Source organism: Mesoplodon mirus (assembly GCF_964341445.2).
Source record: "Mesoplodon mirus genome assembly, chromosome: 14".
NCBI lineage: Eukaryota > Metazoa > Chordata > Mammalia > Artiodactyla > Ziphiidae > Mesoplodon > Mesoplodon mirus.
The window spans coordinates 35658994-35677243 of NC_138990.1; the positions used below are offsets into that span (position 1 = coordinate 35658994).

General features: G+C 38.4%; 1 protein-coding gene across 2 annotated transcripts in view; it reads right to left on the reverse strand.

Moving 5' to 3' along the window:
- Positions 1 to 18250, reverse strand: part of NBAS (NBAS subunit of NRZ tethering complex) — a 340305-nt gene that overhangs the window by 150378 nt on the left and 171677 nt on the right. For both annotated transcript variants that reach the window (XM_082642209.1, XM_082642208.1), the window contains 4 exons: positions 14538 to 14651; positions 9688 to 9801; positions 7208 to 7365; positions 6367 to 6456 (listed from right to left, as the gene is read on the reverse strand). In XM_082642209.1, coding sequence (XP_082498335.1) covers positions 6367 to 6456; positions 7208 to 7365; positions 9688 to 9801; positions 14538 to 14651 — 476 coding nt within the window. The remainder of the gene's footprint in view (positions 1 to 6366; positions 6457 to 7207; positions 7366 to 9687; positions 9802 to 14537; positions 14652 to 18250) is intronic.

Genomic DNA, 18250 nt, shown 5'->3' on the forward strand with positions numbered 1-18250 from the left:
CCTAACAATCCCTATAAGCGGACTGTTAAAATAGAAGCCTGTACTATATTTGTAATTAAAGAAAACATTACACATTCCAGTCAAGATGGAGTCATGAATTATGTTGCAATATGTTCACCATGCTCCAAAATACTGAGAATAATAGAAAGAAGAGGCAAAAGACACTCAACTTTATAGAGTTCAACATTTGGGGGCTCAAAATTCAGATGCTGGCAATGGCTGCCAGGTCCTCCTTCTCAGAGAAGAACTGGGAATTAAAAGGATTCCCTGTAAGACGGAGAACTTCATCCTGGCTCACTGCCTGGGGTTATGTATTTATATTTATTTCATGAAGCTGTGGGCCTATGGAGGCAGAGAACTAGAATCAGAGCCCAAAGGAACTGGGCCAAACCATCACTGGTTCCATGTCTGTAATTCTCACATCCTCACTAGTACAGGGGGAGGGAGTCCCAAGTGAAAAGCTACTCTAGGATGTAGTTCTGGACTGAAGCACCAAGGGATTAGATAGGAGGAAACCACAAAACTACAGAATCCTTAAGGAGGGTCTAGGAAAATAAAGATTAAACTGAATGAGGACTTCCCTGGCGGTCCAGTGGTTAAGACTCTACGATTCCACTGCAGGGGGACACGGGTTCGATCTCTGGTCAGGGAACTAAGATCTCACATGCTGTGCTCCATGGCCAAAAAAAAGAAAAAAGAAAAAAAAATTAAACTGAGTGGGAGGGCTCAAAACAAGCTTGCAAACCAAAATTTCAAAACATCTGGAAAAATGAAAATTACTAAGGCAATAATTTTAACAAAAATCCACTTCAGATGAAATCATTTTGAACTTCATAATATTAATGTGTGTCTTTGTGCAATATAAGATTGAAAATCCTTTAAGAAGGAACAAGATATCACATAAAAGAAAAAACAAATATGGTCCTATCAAGTCCATTTTTGTTTATGATATGAGGTAAAGTTCTAATTCATCTCTCTGTATGTGGATATTCCTCAAGCCTATACTTTGATCTCATACAAAAAGTGGTTCATTATTACTTATTATCAATAAATATAAAAGCTAAAACTATAAAACTCTTAGGAAAAAAGCACAGGAGTAAATCTTCACAACCTTAAGTTAGGCACAGATTTCTTAGATACAACACCGAAAGCACAAGCAATAAAAGAAAATGTTAATAAACTGGACTTCAGCAATATTAAAAGCTTTTGCACTTCAAAAGTCACCGTTAAGCAAGTCAAAAGTCACTGTTAAAGTAAAAAATCAAATCACATGCTGAGAGAAAAATATTTTCAAGTCACACATCCAACAGCTTGTATCCAAGAGTTTAAAAACAACAGCAAAAACTCTTACGACTTAGTAAGGAGATGACAAATAACACAGTTAAAAAATGGGGAATATATTCAAAGCCATTTCACCAAAGAAGGTATAGAAATGGCCAATAAGCACATGAAAATATGCTCATTATCATTAGTTATTTGGAAACACATACCAAAATGATAATGAGATACCACACACACCTATAAGAATTGCTTTAAGCAAAAAGCCAGTCAAGAATGTTAGCAAGGATATGAAGAAACTGGAACCTTAATACTTCCTGGTGCAGCCACTTTGGAAAACAATTTGGCAATTTCTTCCAATATTTAACACATATACACCATACAATCCTTCAGTTCCACTCCCAGATACCTACATGAGAAATCAAAACATATTTCCATACAAAGACTTGTATACCAATGTTCACAGCAGCATTATTCATGATAGCTAAAGAGTGCAAACAACTTAAACGTCCATCAACTGGTAAAGGGGAAAAGAAAGGGTTGTCCATGGTACTGAAATACAACTGTCATTTGCTTGCTTTTACTTCAGTATTTCTAAATAATCCATTTATAAATTCAAAATAGCTATATGCTTAGCCCATGCCTCAATTCTAAACATTACTTAGTCCAGCTGTATAAATCTGTAGCCACTTAAAATGTTCATAATAAGAATTCCCACAGTGAAAATGATTTTTTAATGGGAACCTTGTATATTAACCATTTCCAACTCTAATTAGATTTATCTGGGGAAAACACTATTGGCTACGTGATATAACTAATACTAACTAAACAAAATGTTAATACACTCTAAGTGGTGGAATACTGTTACGTCTAAAAAAAACCATAATGACCAACATTAATAAGAAACTAGAAATCTTTGATTTGGTAGTTATTCACAAATTGTGCATTTTGTTCTATTTAAAAACAAATATCTTGTTCACTGGGACAAGAGCCAATATCTTAGAACTTGTATGCTCCACTTGTACTAATGCAAATGCAACAGAACAGCACTTAACATCTTTTCTTTGCTTGGATACTTAAGTAAAAATCATTATTTTCACAACTGAGTAATGAAAGTCTTGGGCATTAAGCAGATTACATATACAGTCAGCTCTCACTTATGAGTTATAATTTAATGTGGTTATTACATCTACTGTTAATGTGTAACACACGGCATCTTATGGCTAAGCACTGCATTTTAATCTAATAATAGCAGCTATAATATTCTGAAATGTGCTTCATGAATCAAAGCCATCATGTGTTCACTGAGGGCTTGGATTAGCACTTCAGGAGACCTAGATCTATTACAGCTTGTTGGAAGAGGAAAAAGGAAGACCGGAAAGCTTTTAAGGCGCTAAAAAAAAGACAAAAATAGACAATCATTTTGGAAGAATTCCTTTTCCTCGCTAAACGGATCCTGTGGAGGACTGCTGGCGGTCTCCTACATCTACTGAAGACATTTTAATGGAGCAGTATGTGCCCACTTTTGGTGACACAGCAGGCTCTACTCCAAAGAGGCTACCAAGGGGCCGGGCTGACACTTTCTAATTCATCAGAGAAGCAGAAAATAGGAAACCCAAAAGCCACAAAAGGCTTTTCATGGATTCTATAAAGAAGGATGGGGATTCAGAATAAGCTTATGGAGCTGAACTCAGCAAAAACATGGTGCAATTCTCTGCTAAACAGAGAAATGATACTCCCCTTACAGTGGCCGAAATACAACAGGACCTCAATAGCAACCAGAGCACACACGTATGAGTCAAACTGGAAAGTACCTATATTTTTAGGCTAAAATCTACTTTCTAATTCATTTTTACCACACACTAATCTTTTTGCAGTGGGAGTTTCCAAATTAGCTTTATTAAGCATTTACAAGGCAGTCACTCTGTGACAAGCAGTCTATGGAGAGAGCACAAAGGTAAATGACATGCTTCCAGTTGCCACACGTACAAAACCGTACCACACACGCGCTGACACGATGACACGAGATGCTTGGGGGATATGGAAGAGGGAGCAATGGGGACTCAAGGAAAGCTTGATAAAGAAAACAACAGCTTAGATGGGATCAAGAGGGCAGGAAGATGACAAGGGCACGAGACAAGAAGGGCAGGACAGGCAAAGAGAACCCTAAATAACACAAAGCTGTACTCAGAGAATGGGGTAACTTCAGCGTGACTGGAACACAGCACGTGTTTGCAAGGCATGAAAAGAGAGGCGGCTGTGGAGACAGTGGGTGATACGGCTGAGCAAGTGGGGAAGGAACAGAGGTTCAAAAGGTACAAAACTGGGAATAAAGATCTCACGAAAAGCAGGTCTTCCATTGGACCTTGAAAAAGAGTAAAATGTGCCAACTCCCCAATATAAGAACTGTTTTGAATCCCATGGAGAAAACACCATAGAATTTAATGTGCTTTCATATCTAGTAAGAGAAAACCGAACAGAAACTAATCAATACAACAAGTCAAAACACACCAAAGGACAAAATACACCTACACCACTCCAAGCCCCTGGAAAATGCTATGACTTCAGTTCAAAGACAGTGTAACAACAGTAACCAAAAAACGTCCACTATCTGCAGTGCTGACGGCAGAACACAATCCTCCTCTGACTATCTCACCTTCTAGAACTGTGATGTCCAATCTGGAACCCAGTAGCCTTGGGTGGCTAGTAAAATTAACATAAATAAAATCAAACAAAATTTAAAATTTGATTCATTAGTTGCACAACCTTTATTCCATGTACTCAATAGCTACATGTGACTAGTGGCTACCACACTGGACGGTGGAGATACAGAATATTTCCCTCACTGGAGAAAATTCTACTGGTCAATACTCTCCTGGAGTCACCACTATAGGAGGAATAGGAGAAAAACCCTTAAGGGCCAAAAATCACATTACAAACTTCTTTGCAATCCTGAGATCACTTAGCACTGAACTGGGGATACATATGTGTATTCAATAAATGTCAAACTGAATTTTGGTATAAAAGAAAGGATTATGGAAATGAAGTAACTGTACATATTCCACTGTAGGCAAAGCTAACTATTCCTTAACTCTATTAATAGATTCCACAATTGAAGCTTTGTACCAGAGTTCTAAAAGTAACTACACAGTATACAACTACAGATGAGTTCAGCAAGATGAATACAGCCAATTTATAAAGAAGATGTGGTATGTACACACACACACACACACACACACACACACACACACACAATGGATACTACTCAGTCATAAAAAGGAATTGAATTCTGCCATTTGCAACAACATGGATGGACTTGGAGGGCATTATGCTAAATAAAGTAAGTCAGAGAAGGACAAATACTGCATGATATCACTTATATGTGGAATCTAAAAAATACAACAAACTAATAAATATAACAAAAAGGAAACAGACTCACAGGTATAGAGAAAAAACTAGTGGTTATGAGTGAGGAGAGAGCAGGGGGAGGGGAATATAGAGGTAATGGATTAAGAGGTACTAACTTTTAGGTATAAAATAAATAAGCTACAAAGGTATATTGTATAGCACTGGGAGTATAGCCAATATTTAATAATAACTATAAATAGGGTATAACCTTTAAAAACTGTGAATCACTATTTTCTGCCTTATATTACATAATATTGTACATCAACTATATCTCAAAAAATTTTTTTAAATTAAAAATAAAATCAATGTATGGAAATATAAGGCAAACAAACAAACAAAAAACACATAAAAACAAAAAAACGGAGATTAGGTGTAGCTCACTTATCACAACAGATGTCTTCCAAAATAGTTACTAGAAAAATGAATGACATTTTACACTTTGAAAGTGAAGCTTACCATTTAAAGGAATCCTGTGGAAACCAATCTATAAAGAGGATTACCATCTCTAAATTTATCTAGTTAGAATATCAGAAATAGCTACTGTCTTTGACCTAAAAAAGTGCCAATTCTATGTTGCTACAAATAGTCATAAAAAGTTAAATTCCATGGAGCAAAGGCTGACCAACAAGAGGGAGATCTCAGTGAGTACATGCTTCCTCCTTCCTCTCCCAGGGTGAACTCTCCTGAGACTCATACATACTTAATGGGTCCAGACAAATTTTATTCATAAGAATTTCAATGAGGAAAGGGAAAAGGGATTAAAATTCAATAAAAGATGGACAAAAGAACTGAATAGGAACCTCACCAAAGAGGACCTCTCCTGAGATAAGTCCATCTCATTAGTAATCAGGAAAATGCAAATCAAAATCACAAAAAGATATCACTAAACACCTAAGAGAATTGGTAAAATTTAGAAAACCACCCATGCCAAGGTGCTGGATTGGAGCAAATGGCAACCTCAGTCACTGCTATTGAGAGTGCAATGGGTAAAACGCCTTTAGAAACTTATTTGGGATTATCGACTGAGGTTGAATGTACACATTTATCTAATAACACAGACTTCCAGGGCTAGGTAGGTCCATGCCAGAGAGAAAGGTCCGCACATGTGCACTAGAAACACGTACAGAATGATGACGCATTATTTTTAGTAACCAAAACTGAAAACAAACCAATGTCAATCAACATTAGAAAGGATAAACTGGAATATATGCATATAGCAATCAATTTCTATACAGCAGTAACAATGAGTCAACGGATCTCACAAACATAATGTTGAGCGTAACTATTTCCATAAAGTACAAAAACGGGTAAAATTAAACTATCATACTGGGAGGGGTCTGATAGGTTTTAAAGTTGTTTTAAAACAAGAACAAAACACACATGGATCTAGTTACTGGGATGAGTCAGGATCTCTGGAAGGAGAGAGAAGATTAGAAGGGCGTGAGGGGACCTGTGGAAGGCCTGTCGTGAGCTATTTCTTCATCTGTGTGACGGTTTCATGGATGTTTTCTTTATGATACTTTATGATACTTGGACATCTTTGTTTTGTGTATTTTTCTATATATCTCACACACAAAAAAAGTTTAAAAGAACAGTCTTCCCCCACACACACACAGTAAGGCGACTGTTTCATTCCTCTCACAACCACCTTTGACACTCCTCCCTCTCACCCTGACTCACCTCTTGTAGCACTCTATTCATCAATGGGGACACACTGATACTCTCTCCTCCTTCTGGATGGATTTGGCAATTCACTCTTTGATAAAGAATCTGAAAAAAGAACAATTGTTTTTAAATTCGCCTCATTTTACAATGCAGGCTTGAAATTTAAAAAGTACTCTTTTGAGGGAAAAAAAAAACCCCACTATTTCCTAATGACTACTTTGTGGTAACAGGCTTACTATGGGACTTCATGAACACCTTCACAAGGATGCAACCACAGTTTCAGGATCAGAATCAAGTGTGAAAAACCTGATATACAATGTAATAAGTGACCATGAGACGAAAATGTGATTTCCAGAATCTCTTCACATATTTAACAGTACTGTATTTCCAAACCAGAGCACCATCCTCCCTGACACAGATTTAGCCTGTGAATTTTAGGAAATTCAGCTTCTCTCCAACCAAAGCCCATATCCTGCCATTTCCAAAGGACTTCTAAGGGGATGGTGCCCTCACTGGTTTTAATTCATATGGTTTCAAGTATAGTGTACAGGACCACTTCTTATATATTTTATTCTTGACAGCACTAACTTTCCCCATTATATTCAATAATTGATTTCCTAGTATACTTTTTTTCTCATACCTGTACCCTTTCTTCTTTACTGTAATAAAGCCAATAACACTAATTTATATCCTACTATCTTCAAATCCCTTTTCATATAAGTGACAGACTATTTTTTTCCATAAATTAAAATTTTCATATTGCTGGGAAAAAAAAGAGCACAAGTCCCAAACCCACAGACTCAACAAAATATACTTCACACAGTTCGGGAGCATTTGCTTTCCTGCGAACACGTACGTCTGTCTCCAGAGAGCTGCTGGCAGCCAAAAGAAGCTCAATGCTGCTAGGAGGACAATGTGTCAAAGCAAACGCCACGAGCTCTCGACGAGTGGCCACGTCCTGGTAACCTTCTGATCGTCCTAACTGGCTACAAACATCCCAACTCTTAGAGTAACCTGGAAAAAGGGCAAGAAACAATAAACTGATTTTCACTAGAAGAAAAGATCTTTAATCTAACAGGAGAAACGGCTTTCTGCTTAGGTCTTATGTTACCAAAGCAAAGTCAGTCATGAGTGATGCATATGATTATATAAGCAGAAGCACATAAGGATCTGAAACTGGAAAAGAAAGATTAGGTGAGTTTATTGTCTAGAAAGTTCGGTGCTGCTCCAGACAAATTCTTCTGATAAACTATGTTAAATTTTAGATTACCTGACAATGCTACAAATAATCTACTGAGCGTTGATGCTGAGTAAAAGACTGGGTATCTGAATTCAGAGAGACTTGAGCGTATGGCCCAAGCACTTGTGTGAGCTTCAGAAAGTTCCAAGTATCACACATCCTTCACCACTAAAAAACAATAATAATAATAATTCCTCCTTCACTGGGTTGTTAGAAGAACTGAACAATCTTTATTTAAAAACAACCTGTATTTAAAAGCTGTATTTATATACTGCAAAGCCTAGATAAAGAGAAATTATTATAGAGAGCTACACAGAATCATTCACTTTATAGAGATCCAAGGACAGTGCCAAAAATAGTCAGCCCAGCGGAGTTTTATCCTATGCAAGCTTATACTGTGAATTCTTAAAATGCACTTTTATTCTTATTTGAAGGCATTCCAGTTAGAAAGCTGGCCTTTTTTCTAAATATACAGAGTCAAAATTAGTCAAAATTACAGGTACCATCCTTATAGGAATAAAATTATTACAAAGCTCTCCAAGTAAGCGGTAATAAATTAAGACAACAATGATTATCCAGAATACCATAATTATTCTGAACTTAATGTTGCAAAATCACTAGGTTAATATTACAGAACACAGTTCTTTCATGAAACCAGTTTTCTAATGCTGAGGTTAGAAAGCGTTGAGCTTTTTCCCAGAGTTTTCAACATTTTCATAGATGTACTGCCGGACTCTCTCCCTGACAAAACTTTATCCAGGCTTCCCTGAGCCCTCTTCTCAAGGAGGCCTATGCCTTGGCCCAGTCCTTGCTGAACCTGTAAAACCCAGTTTTATCAAGAATCCTGCCAAGTCAGTTCAGAGAGAATCTCTCACCCTTGGTACCTGATCACCCGGGCCTGCCATCAGCAAGAATCCTGTCAAGTTGGCTTAGTACCAATCCCCCTACTCTTTTTTTTTGCGGTACGCGGGCCTCTCACTGCTGTGGCCTCTCCCGTTGCGGAGCACAGGCTCCGGACGCGCAGGCTCAGCGGCCATGGCTCACGGGCCCAGCCGCTCCGCGGCATGTGGGATCTTCCCAGACCGGGGCACGAACCCGTGTCCCCTGCATCGGCAGGCGGACTCTCAACCACTGCGCCACCAGGGAAGCCCCAATCCCCCTACTCTTGATGTCTCTTCGCTGTCATGTTTCACCCACTGTTGACCCCTCGACCTGCTCCTCAGTGGTAAATTCCCAGCTGCCTTTTCTGTATTTGGAGTTGAGCCTGTTCTCTCTCCCCCACTGCAAAATTCATGAAAAAGGTCTTCCTTACCATGTGTAACAAGTGTCAGAATACTTTTTTCCTTTAACAGTATACATACAGAAAGTATACATATCATCAGTGCACAGCTCCAGGAGTTACCATGAAGTGAAGCACTGCATTTATAACCACTCACTAGGAATGTACAGACAATGGGTAAACGGATGTGCTTGAGTTTTCACACAGTCAGACACAGCTACAAAAAGCAGATCATTTAACACAGAGCCTGTCATAAGACAACACCACTTCCTACCCCTCCGGGGAATGTATTCTTTAATAGAGAAATTATTCCACAGTATAACCTGCTTATCCTCCAGAGACTTGAGTTATAATTTCAATATGGAAAATTTTAGGGGTGCAAACTACTTCCCAATTACTCAACATTAATTTGAAAAGCACTGTGCTATCTCTTAAAAAAATTAAAGAATAGAAATACTGACAATTTAGTCACAAATTATAGATACTTCAATTTTTTTAAATTTTCTTTTATATGACAAATATATAAAAAGGCATTAAAATATTTTAAAATTGTTATTAAAATTATGAGCCTGTTTTTAATATGGAATGGAAAGCAACCGTATCTCAGATAAAATATAACCCTTGAGCCCATTAAAGTACATATATTAATATACAAGCACATGGAATACATACTTATCAGTACTCACAAAACATTTCTCAAGGCTTAGGAACACAGGGTGGTTGGCTTACCGATTAGGCCAACTGATTTCAAAACAGACCTCTCCCATTATTCACCAAGTAAAGAGGACATGAGCAAAGTGTTTAGTATCTACTTCACCTGTGGCCATCAGCTCCTGACAATGCACATTGGCAGCTTTGTAGTCATGGAAACGAAGTGCTTGCTCTACTAGAAGGATTAGAACCTGTCCACGCCTTTCTTCTGGGTCTTCACCTGTAAACACATGCAAATGACTTACTGATTTGGGCAGTATCAACTGATAGAGGAGCTCCTTAACACTATCTTTCTAATTAATTCCAAAATAGAAAACAGAGATTAGACTGATTTTTATAAGATTATAGGAGAAAAGATCATGGCCACTTAGACCTTCCAATCTATTTATTAATCGTGGAATTCTCTCTCAGTCTCCTAAGTGACCAACGATTAATATCAGTCTCAGACCAAAAGTAAATTGGTACACCCACTATGGAGAACAGTATGGAGGTTCCTTTAAAAACTAAAAAAAGAACTACCATATGATCCAGCAATCCCACTCCTGGGCATATATCCAGAGAAAACCATAATCTGAAAGGATACATGCACCCTGTTGTTCACTGCAGCACTGTTTACAATAGCCAGGACATGGAAGCAACCTAAATGTCCATCAACAGAGGAATGGATAAAGAAGATGTGGTACATATATACAATGGAATATTACTGAGCCATAATAAAGAATGAAATAATGCCATTTGCAGCAATATGGATGGACCTAGAGATTATCATACTTAGTGAAGTCAGACACAGAAAAACAAATATCATATGATATCACTCATATGTGGAATCTAATTTTTAAGAAAAGGAAACAAAAGAACTTATTTACAAAACAGAAACAGACTTACAGATATTGAAAACAAACTTATGGTTACCAAAGGGGAAACATGGTATGGGAGGGATAAATCAGAAGCCTGGGATAAACACAAATACACTACTATATATAAGATAGATAACCAGCAAGGACCTACTGTATAGCACAAGGAACTCTACTCAATATTCTCAACCTATATGAGAAAAGAATCTGAAAAAGAATGAACATATGTATATGTATAACTCAATCACTTTGCTGCACACGTAAAACTACCACAACACTGTAAATCAACTATACCCTAATAATACATATATATGTATGTATGTATTCACCCCCAGACCAGCCATTCCAATCTAAGTGGGTACAGGAAGAGTTTTCCTCCCAATAGGGAATTTAAATATTTTTCCCATTTATTTAAAAATTTTACCCTTTGAATGTTCTAATTATAATTCATAAATGATAAATAAAAGGGGAAAAAACTTAAGTACAAAGTAAAGTGGACTTACATTTTATAGTTTCATTGTTATAAAGTTAATTTGTATATCAGGCAATCTGAGCAGGTGGTTAAAGGAAAAACATAAGCAAAAATAGGCTTGAAAAGAATGATGTCTAGAAAAATCCTACAAACAAAACAAAATTCTCAGAGAGAACAGCCAGGAGTATAGCCAGACTAGAAATCTATTAAAGAAAATGATCCAGATGTTTAGTCTGAAGAAAATACTAATGGTGGCCTGACAAAGCCTTGAGTATATGAAATATAAACTTTGTCCACAAATTCTTTGATACTCCCTTCTAAAGACAGAGCTTAATGCTTCTCCCCTTGAGTGGGGGCTGACTAGTGATTTACTTCTAACAAACAGAACATGCTGTAAACGACAGTGTGACTTCCAAGATTGGCCATAAAAAGCATTACGGAATCCGCCCTGCTCTCTTGTAGATCAACTGCTCTAGGAGAAACACAGGAATTGCCATGTTAAAAGGACACTCAGGAAGCCTTGTGGAGAGCTCCCCGGGGCAAGAGCTGAGGCCTCGCACCACCAGCCAGGGAGCAATGGAGGCCTTTTCCAACAGCCATGGAAGCCAGATCAGGAGCAGATGGCCCAGGCCCTGTCAACTTAACTATTTCCGTTGAACTTGGGAGGGCCTGTGTGACTGCTTCTGTGAATGAGACACAATGGAAATGAAGCTACCCAAATTCCAAAGCTAAATTATAGAAAAATGACATGAAGTTTTGCTGGTTTCTGTTGGGATGCTGACTCTGGGATCCCTCAGCCACGTAAGCAATCTGGGTAGTCTGAGAACACCATAAGGAAAGACAGTAAGGAGAAACCACACAGAGAAGAGAAAGCCCTAGCTACTCCATTCCCCAGCTTTTTAAAAAATCTTCTCAGCCCAGATGCCAGACATGTGAATAAAGCAGGCTTTGAGATGAGCCCATCCCTAGCTGCTATATCTGACTGCAATTTCATAAAAGACCCTGAACTGCCCAGTCAACCACCAGAACTGGGAGAGATAAAAAGACGTGACTGTTGTTATTTTAAGCTACTAAGTTTGGGGGTGGTTTGTAAAGCAGCAATAAATAACCATAACATTCTATAAGCTTCAGATACATGTCACCTGTCTGTGATCCCTTTCTTAATACCACTACACCCCCAGCAAAATATTAGAATTGTCTTTCTTCAAGTTCTATAACATTTGTTTACAGAAGCCATGTGCTACCATCACACCCCACAATGCAGCATAATTCACTGCTTCCGTAGACCTCTAAGATTCTAAATCCCCAGAGGACAGCAGGTGTGTAACACAACCCTGTATCCAAAGTACCTGACAAAGTGATATTACTTTAGCTCTCTGAGGCCTCTATTTCCCCATCTGTAAAATGTGGCTAATAAGAGGCTGTTGTGCCCAGCAAAAGAGGTAGTAAGTTAAAAGGGCACAGAAGGGAACTGTCACACAGCAGTCACAGGTACGTATCAGCTATTATGTGCACTCAGGGGGCTCACAATAAAAACACTATGTTGAATGAAATGTAGATACTAGTCTTATTTTTTAATGATACTGCACTGAAGTTATAATACAGATTCCACATTAAAGTTTGTGAAATAGAGGTGGCCAAGTTGAGATGGTTCCAAATACGAGAACTAAAATAGGTGCAATGAAGAAAAGAGGTCTGAACACTATGTGGTCCACATAAATGTGCTCTGCAGGACTGAAGAAGAATGTTCATACCATTATAAATGCAGGTTGGCCAAGATCACTGATCTTCCCGTTTCTATGTCAATGTCACAAAGACAAAAATGGAAATTAATCCTAGTAGGCAGGTACATGGAAAATGCAGACGGCATCCCTGACTGCTTCATTAGTTTCTATGAACTGGATCCTTATGAAATTCTTCCCTGATGATCAGAGTGCTTCAAAGTTTACAAAGTGCTTTTATATGCATTAACTCATGTGGGTCTCTTATAATCTGGCAGGTGAAGCAAGGGGGGGTGTCATTCCTATTTTCCAGATGCAGAAACTGAAGCTTGAGTCATTTAGCAAATGAACAGGACAGTCAGGAGTGGACCAATCTTCTGAGTCCACACCCAGTTTCTCCGCAGCCATCTGAGATGCCTCATGATGGATGCCTGGCCACAGTCACAGGGTCGGCACCTTTCCAAGGCTGCTGCAAGTCCAAAGGTGAAGATGCTAGTGTTATGCTTTTGGACAGGCTAGAAAAGGACAACTGACACGATAAAATTTACTAAAACTATAGGCCTTAAGAAGAAGAGTTCTATACAAAAAAAATTTTTAAACATTAATAAGTGTGTCCACTAAATAAACTAAATATATATTTTTTAAAGCTCAAAATAAACAAAAATCCCCTTTACTGTTTTTTAAGCTAAAAGTGGAATTTATCTCAATTTAAGTAAAACAATTCTGGGGTTAGAAGTCTCTTTAGGCAGGATTAGATCCAGAGGCATGTAGTATATCACTGGGGTATTTTCTTTCTCTCTTTCAAATGGATTTATTTTCAGAAAACTGATCAGATGAATGACTGCCAGCATCCCCAAGGTTGTATACCTTTACGACTTTCATTTGGAAAGGAAGAAAGAGCCTCTGTCTTCCTGTGTTTATATATCAAGCATCAGGAAAGATTTTGATTGGTTCTGTTTGAGCCACACGGTCATCCCTGAACTGGCTGGTGGATAGAATACTGTGGCCAACAACTGTGACAAAGCATCTTGATTGGCAAGTCTCCCGGGATCACATGGACTGGGAGATGGCTGGTGTCCCAAAGGAAGACCACTTATCAAACAGACAGATGTGTAGTACAGATAACTAGTGTTTCAAGTCAGCAGGGGGTTCGTGTTTATTCTTTTAGTTGAAATGGGAAGGTAACTGTCACAAAATTGTGCTGGATCCATTTGAAAAATTTAAGCTGCACATTTAAAATCTGTTTAGGAAGATGAGGACCCACTTGACGATGTCCATCAGGTGGGATACACGTTGGATAACTCAAAAATACAAAAGAAAAGTATTAAAAGATTGGTAAACAGAATAGTGCAAAACATGAAGTGTAGAGTCAGAAAGACTTTCCTTGAAAGCAATGGCCTGCTATTTAACCCTGTTGAGCAAGATACTTAACTTCTCTCATCTTCAATTTCCCTTGTAAAATAGGAAGAATACATCATCAACACCATTTAACAGAAAATGAAATAACATAGGTGAAAACCTGACCAAATAGTAAAGGCACAAATTTTTCTAAGAAATTATTCAGGATCAAAAATAATCACACCAAATTTCAACACTGAAGGTGAACTGGTAGGGCTGGCTGGTCCTACTTTTCAGTTTTCTGGTTATAAATGGTAACCCTGAGTTCTGTTTCTGACCTCGAAACCACTTTGTGGCACCCCAAATAAGCCTGCCCTCGTTTAAAGAACAGAAGGTCCAAGCAGCTCAATATAGGTACACAGCTTTATAACATGCCAACCTTTCTAGCAAAGACAAATCCTTGCCCAAAAGCAGCTCCTCTGACACCTATACGCACATATTCCAACGTTTGCCTAGGTGATGTCGAGAATAACACAGATCCGTACTCTGCAGTTTAGCATTCAAAACTTACCTGCTACCCTCAGCAGCTCAGCCAGGCCCAGCAATTTGGTAGATTGCTTGTAGCACATCGGAGACTGGCAAATACACTCCTTGATGAGGCCGATGCGATCAGAGCACAGTCGCACTACAAAGAAAGACATACTTTAGACTTGTGACCAGGGACATAACACTTTGTCATGTCAACCAAACAAAATGAAAACTGTGTTAACCCCCAGATCAATAAGAATTAAGTAAAAGACACAATTTTTTAAAAACAGTAAAGTTACTGTTGCTTCTGAATAAATAATGTAGCACATGGATCTTTTCTTTATCGCCGAACTTCTGAAACACAGCAAATGGACTGGCATTCTGAAGCTAAGAAACAGTGTCACCTTTTCAAGTGCCAGGTCAGGACTTAGGGAAGATTTTAAAGAAGGCGGTATCTGTCTTTGAAAACTTCGCATACTTCCTGGTTCACCAGTCGCGCCATGTTACCTCAACCCCCTAAAATCCACCCATGTTCCAAATGTGCATCTTCTACCTCCACCACATCACACCAGTTTGGAGGGCAGGAGTCCTCAAAGCGCTCACTGACCCAATTTATTAACCGTTCTCTAAAAACAGCCCCCATCCTCTCACTTAAGCTAGATGTTAGGAAAATAAAACATGTCTGATCACACTAATTCACACCATGAGGTAATTAGGCACACTTAAAGGAGGAAAAAAAAAACAACTTGAATTAAAGAGTATGATGTATATGCTAGGAAGAAATGGTATCTATTCAGGATAGAGGCGTTAACTTTTAAGAAACATGGCACTACCTGGGAAGCTGGGACCCAGTAAATACAACAGGAACAATTACCATGATAGTAGCTGACATGAAATGAATATGACCTGTGTCCTAGGCACTGTGGTAGGTGCTTTATGTGTGTTAATCCCACAAGGCAGAACCTAACAAGGCAGGTACAATTATCCACAGGGGAAGAGACTGAGGTGCAGAAAGATTAAGTACTTTGGCTAAGGTCACTGAAAGTGATGGGACCTGAATTCAATCCAGCTCCTTAAATATTTTTCACACCTTCATTCCTTTATCCATTCCTAAATCCATGGCTATATAACATACATCCTATTTTCCCCCAAAACTTCTTCTAGGTAGGTGGGAGGGGGCCCAGGGATTGTGGATATAAAGGAGAAAGGTAGTAGTTTTTCTTTGGAATAGGCTTTTTTTGGGGGGGGTGGGGAGTAAATTTTTATTATGACTAAATTTCATACTCACAGAAAGCTTTCAAGAATGGTACAAAGAACTCCTCTACAGTTTTTGCCAAGATCAACCAATTGTTAATCATTTGCTCCATTCACACTTGCAATCCTGCATGCCCTTCCACCCTTCCCCCGAACATATGCATATATACACATAAACATATGTATCTACACACATCTATTTTTCCTGAACCATATGCAAATACCATGTCTTCTTATCCATAAATGCTTTAGTGTGTATTGGGCTATTTCAAGATAGCTATTCATGCAACTGCTAGTACGGTACTCCTGTGGTGGCCTTTACTCTAAAATATAAGGTAGATGTAGACTTCAGTTACTTCACAATCAGGATGGCTAATATCTAATCTGAGCACAGCTTCCACAGACTGTATTGTTTTCATGTCACAAATACCCACCTCACTAACTTTCAGGTTGGCCATGTGACTTCTATAAGCAACGAAATGTGAGTGGAAGTGACATATGTCACTTCTAAGCAAATGCTTAAGAGTCATCATCACGGGATTCCTGATCTTTTCCCTCTGCTGCTACAATGCCAGGTTTAAACTTACCATATCACACTGAGATTTTTGAGTTTGTTTTTCATTTTTTTTTACTATAGGACAGTCTAACAAAAACTAACTGATACAATATATTTCAAAGTTTTTCATAACTTTTCCAATCAAAAAACTGGGTTTTTTTACCTCAACATCTGCTGTTTTATGTGTTTTTCTCCTAGTATATATACTTTTAAGAAAATGTGTATCATTACTTCAACATTTCAGATTCAGTAACTATGAGAAAGATACTTTCTACATATTTCTAACCTGATTTTCAAAACAACACTTATAGATATTAGCATCATTCTATGTACCTAAAAGCCTGGGTTTTCACAGATGCTTCAATGGTCTTGTTTGATGAATTCTTATATTCTTCTTAGAGAAACTCAAGGTTTATAACTCTAATAAGCTGATTTCCTTACTGTTACCACTCTTTCTAGCTCAATAAAATTAAGGTGGAAAACTGAAACTACACATGGCAATGGATCATCATTTTCTCTAAACTTCCTTTTACTGGAATGCTCAAGTTTGGTTTTCTGCTTGTTGCCCTAAGCATGCTATATTACTAAGATTTCAAGTATATTAAATACATTTGGAGAGTAGGATTCTAACAGAATGTAACTGCCATGTTAAAATGACTTTTTATTTTATTCATCTATCTTTTAAGCCTCTGGACAATCACTATACCAGTTCTCTTTTACTGTTTACCATAGGACATGCTAACTTATATTTCAAAATGCAATTTCTTATTTAAATTAATTCAAGCCATAGATGTTATTATCTTTCTATGAAGGGAAGAGGTCTTTTGACTCCTAAAATTCCTTTTCAAACTGAAATTAATGACCAAGAAAAGAATAGGCATATTTGTATCTTTTAATAATTGAGGATTCCTCAATTTCCTCTGGATCTCACAAATATTTTTAAAAACTACTACAAGACACACACACACACACACACACTCCCATCTCAGACATAAGAAGCATTTATTGACCAGGTACCCACACGGCAAACAGTCTCATAACAACCTTAGGAGGAAGGGACAGCACAGGCCCAGCAAAACACAGATGTAACATTTCAGTTTCGGGCTTCCCTGGTGGCGCAGTGGTTGAGAGTCTGCCTGCCGATGCAGGGGACGTGGGTTCGTGCCCCGGTCCGGGAAGATCCCACAGGCCGCGGAGCGGCTGGGCCCGTGAGCCATGGCCGCTGAGCCTGCACATCCGGAGCCTGTGCTCCGCAACGGGAGAGGCCACAGCAGTGAGAGGCCCGCGTACCGCAAAAAAAAAAAAAAATTTCAGTTTCGGTCGCTCAGGAAGGGCATCAAAGACTCAGAACATATACGGCTCCTCATGGAGTTGCAGAAGGACACATCGGACCATACAGGTGAGGAAGGAGATAATGTGTAGGTCAGTCACTCAGCTGATGACTGAGAGCACGGGTCAGAGTTTCCTTCTCAAAGAATCTTTTACTTTCACTCCTCCTCATCAGTAGAGTATTGTTTACTGTTACATATGCAAGTTCTCGAGCCAGACAGACTACCTAGCTCCACCTCTAACTAGCTGTGTGACCACAAGTAAGCTACTTAACCTCTCTGTGCCTTGATCTAGAAAAATGAAAACAGTAATAGTCACTACCTCACAGGGTATGTACAAGAGTTAATAATTACATGCAAAGTATACTTAGAACTTAAAAATCACTCAATTATTATTATTATTACTAACATAGTCACAGAAATGCTTAGGTATTGGATTCTCTAGTATAAAGATTCTCAGTGTTCAAGATATAACTTTCAGGACTGTCCAGGGAATATTTTACTATTATCTCCAACTGAGGAAGGTAAAGTTCAAAGCCATTAAGTTGCCACAGATCACACACCTCAAGGTGGCTGAATCAGAATTCAAACCCAACAAGACAGAATCAGGCCTGCATG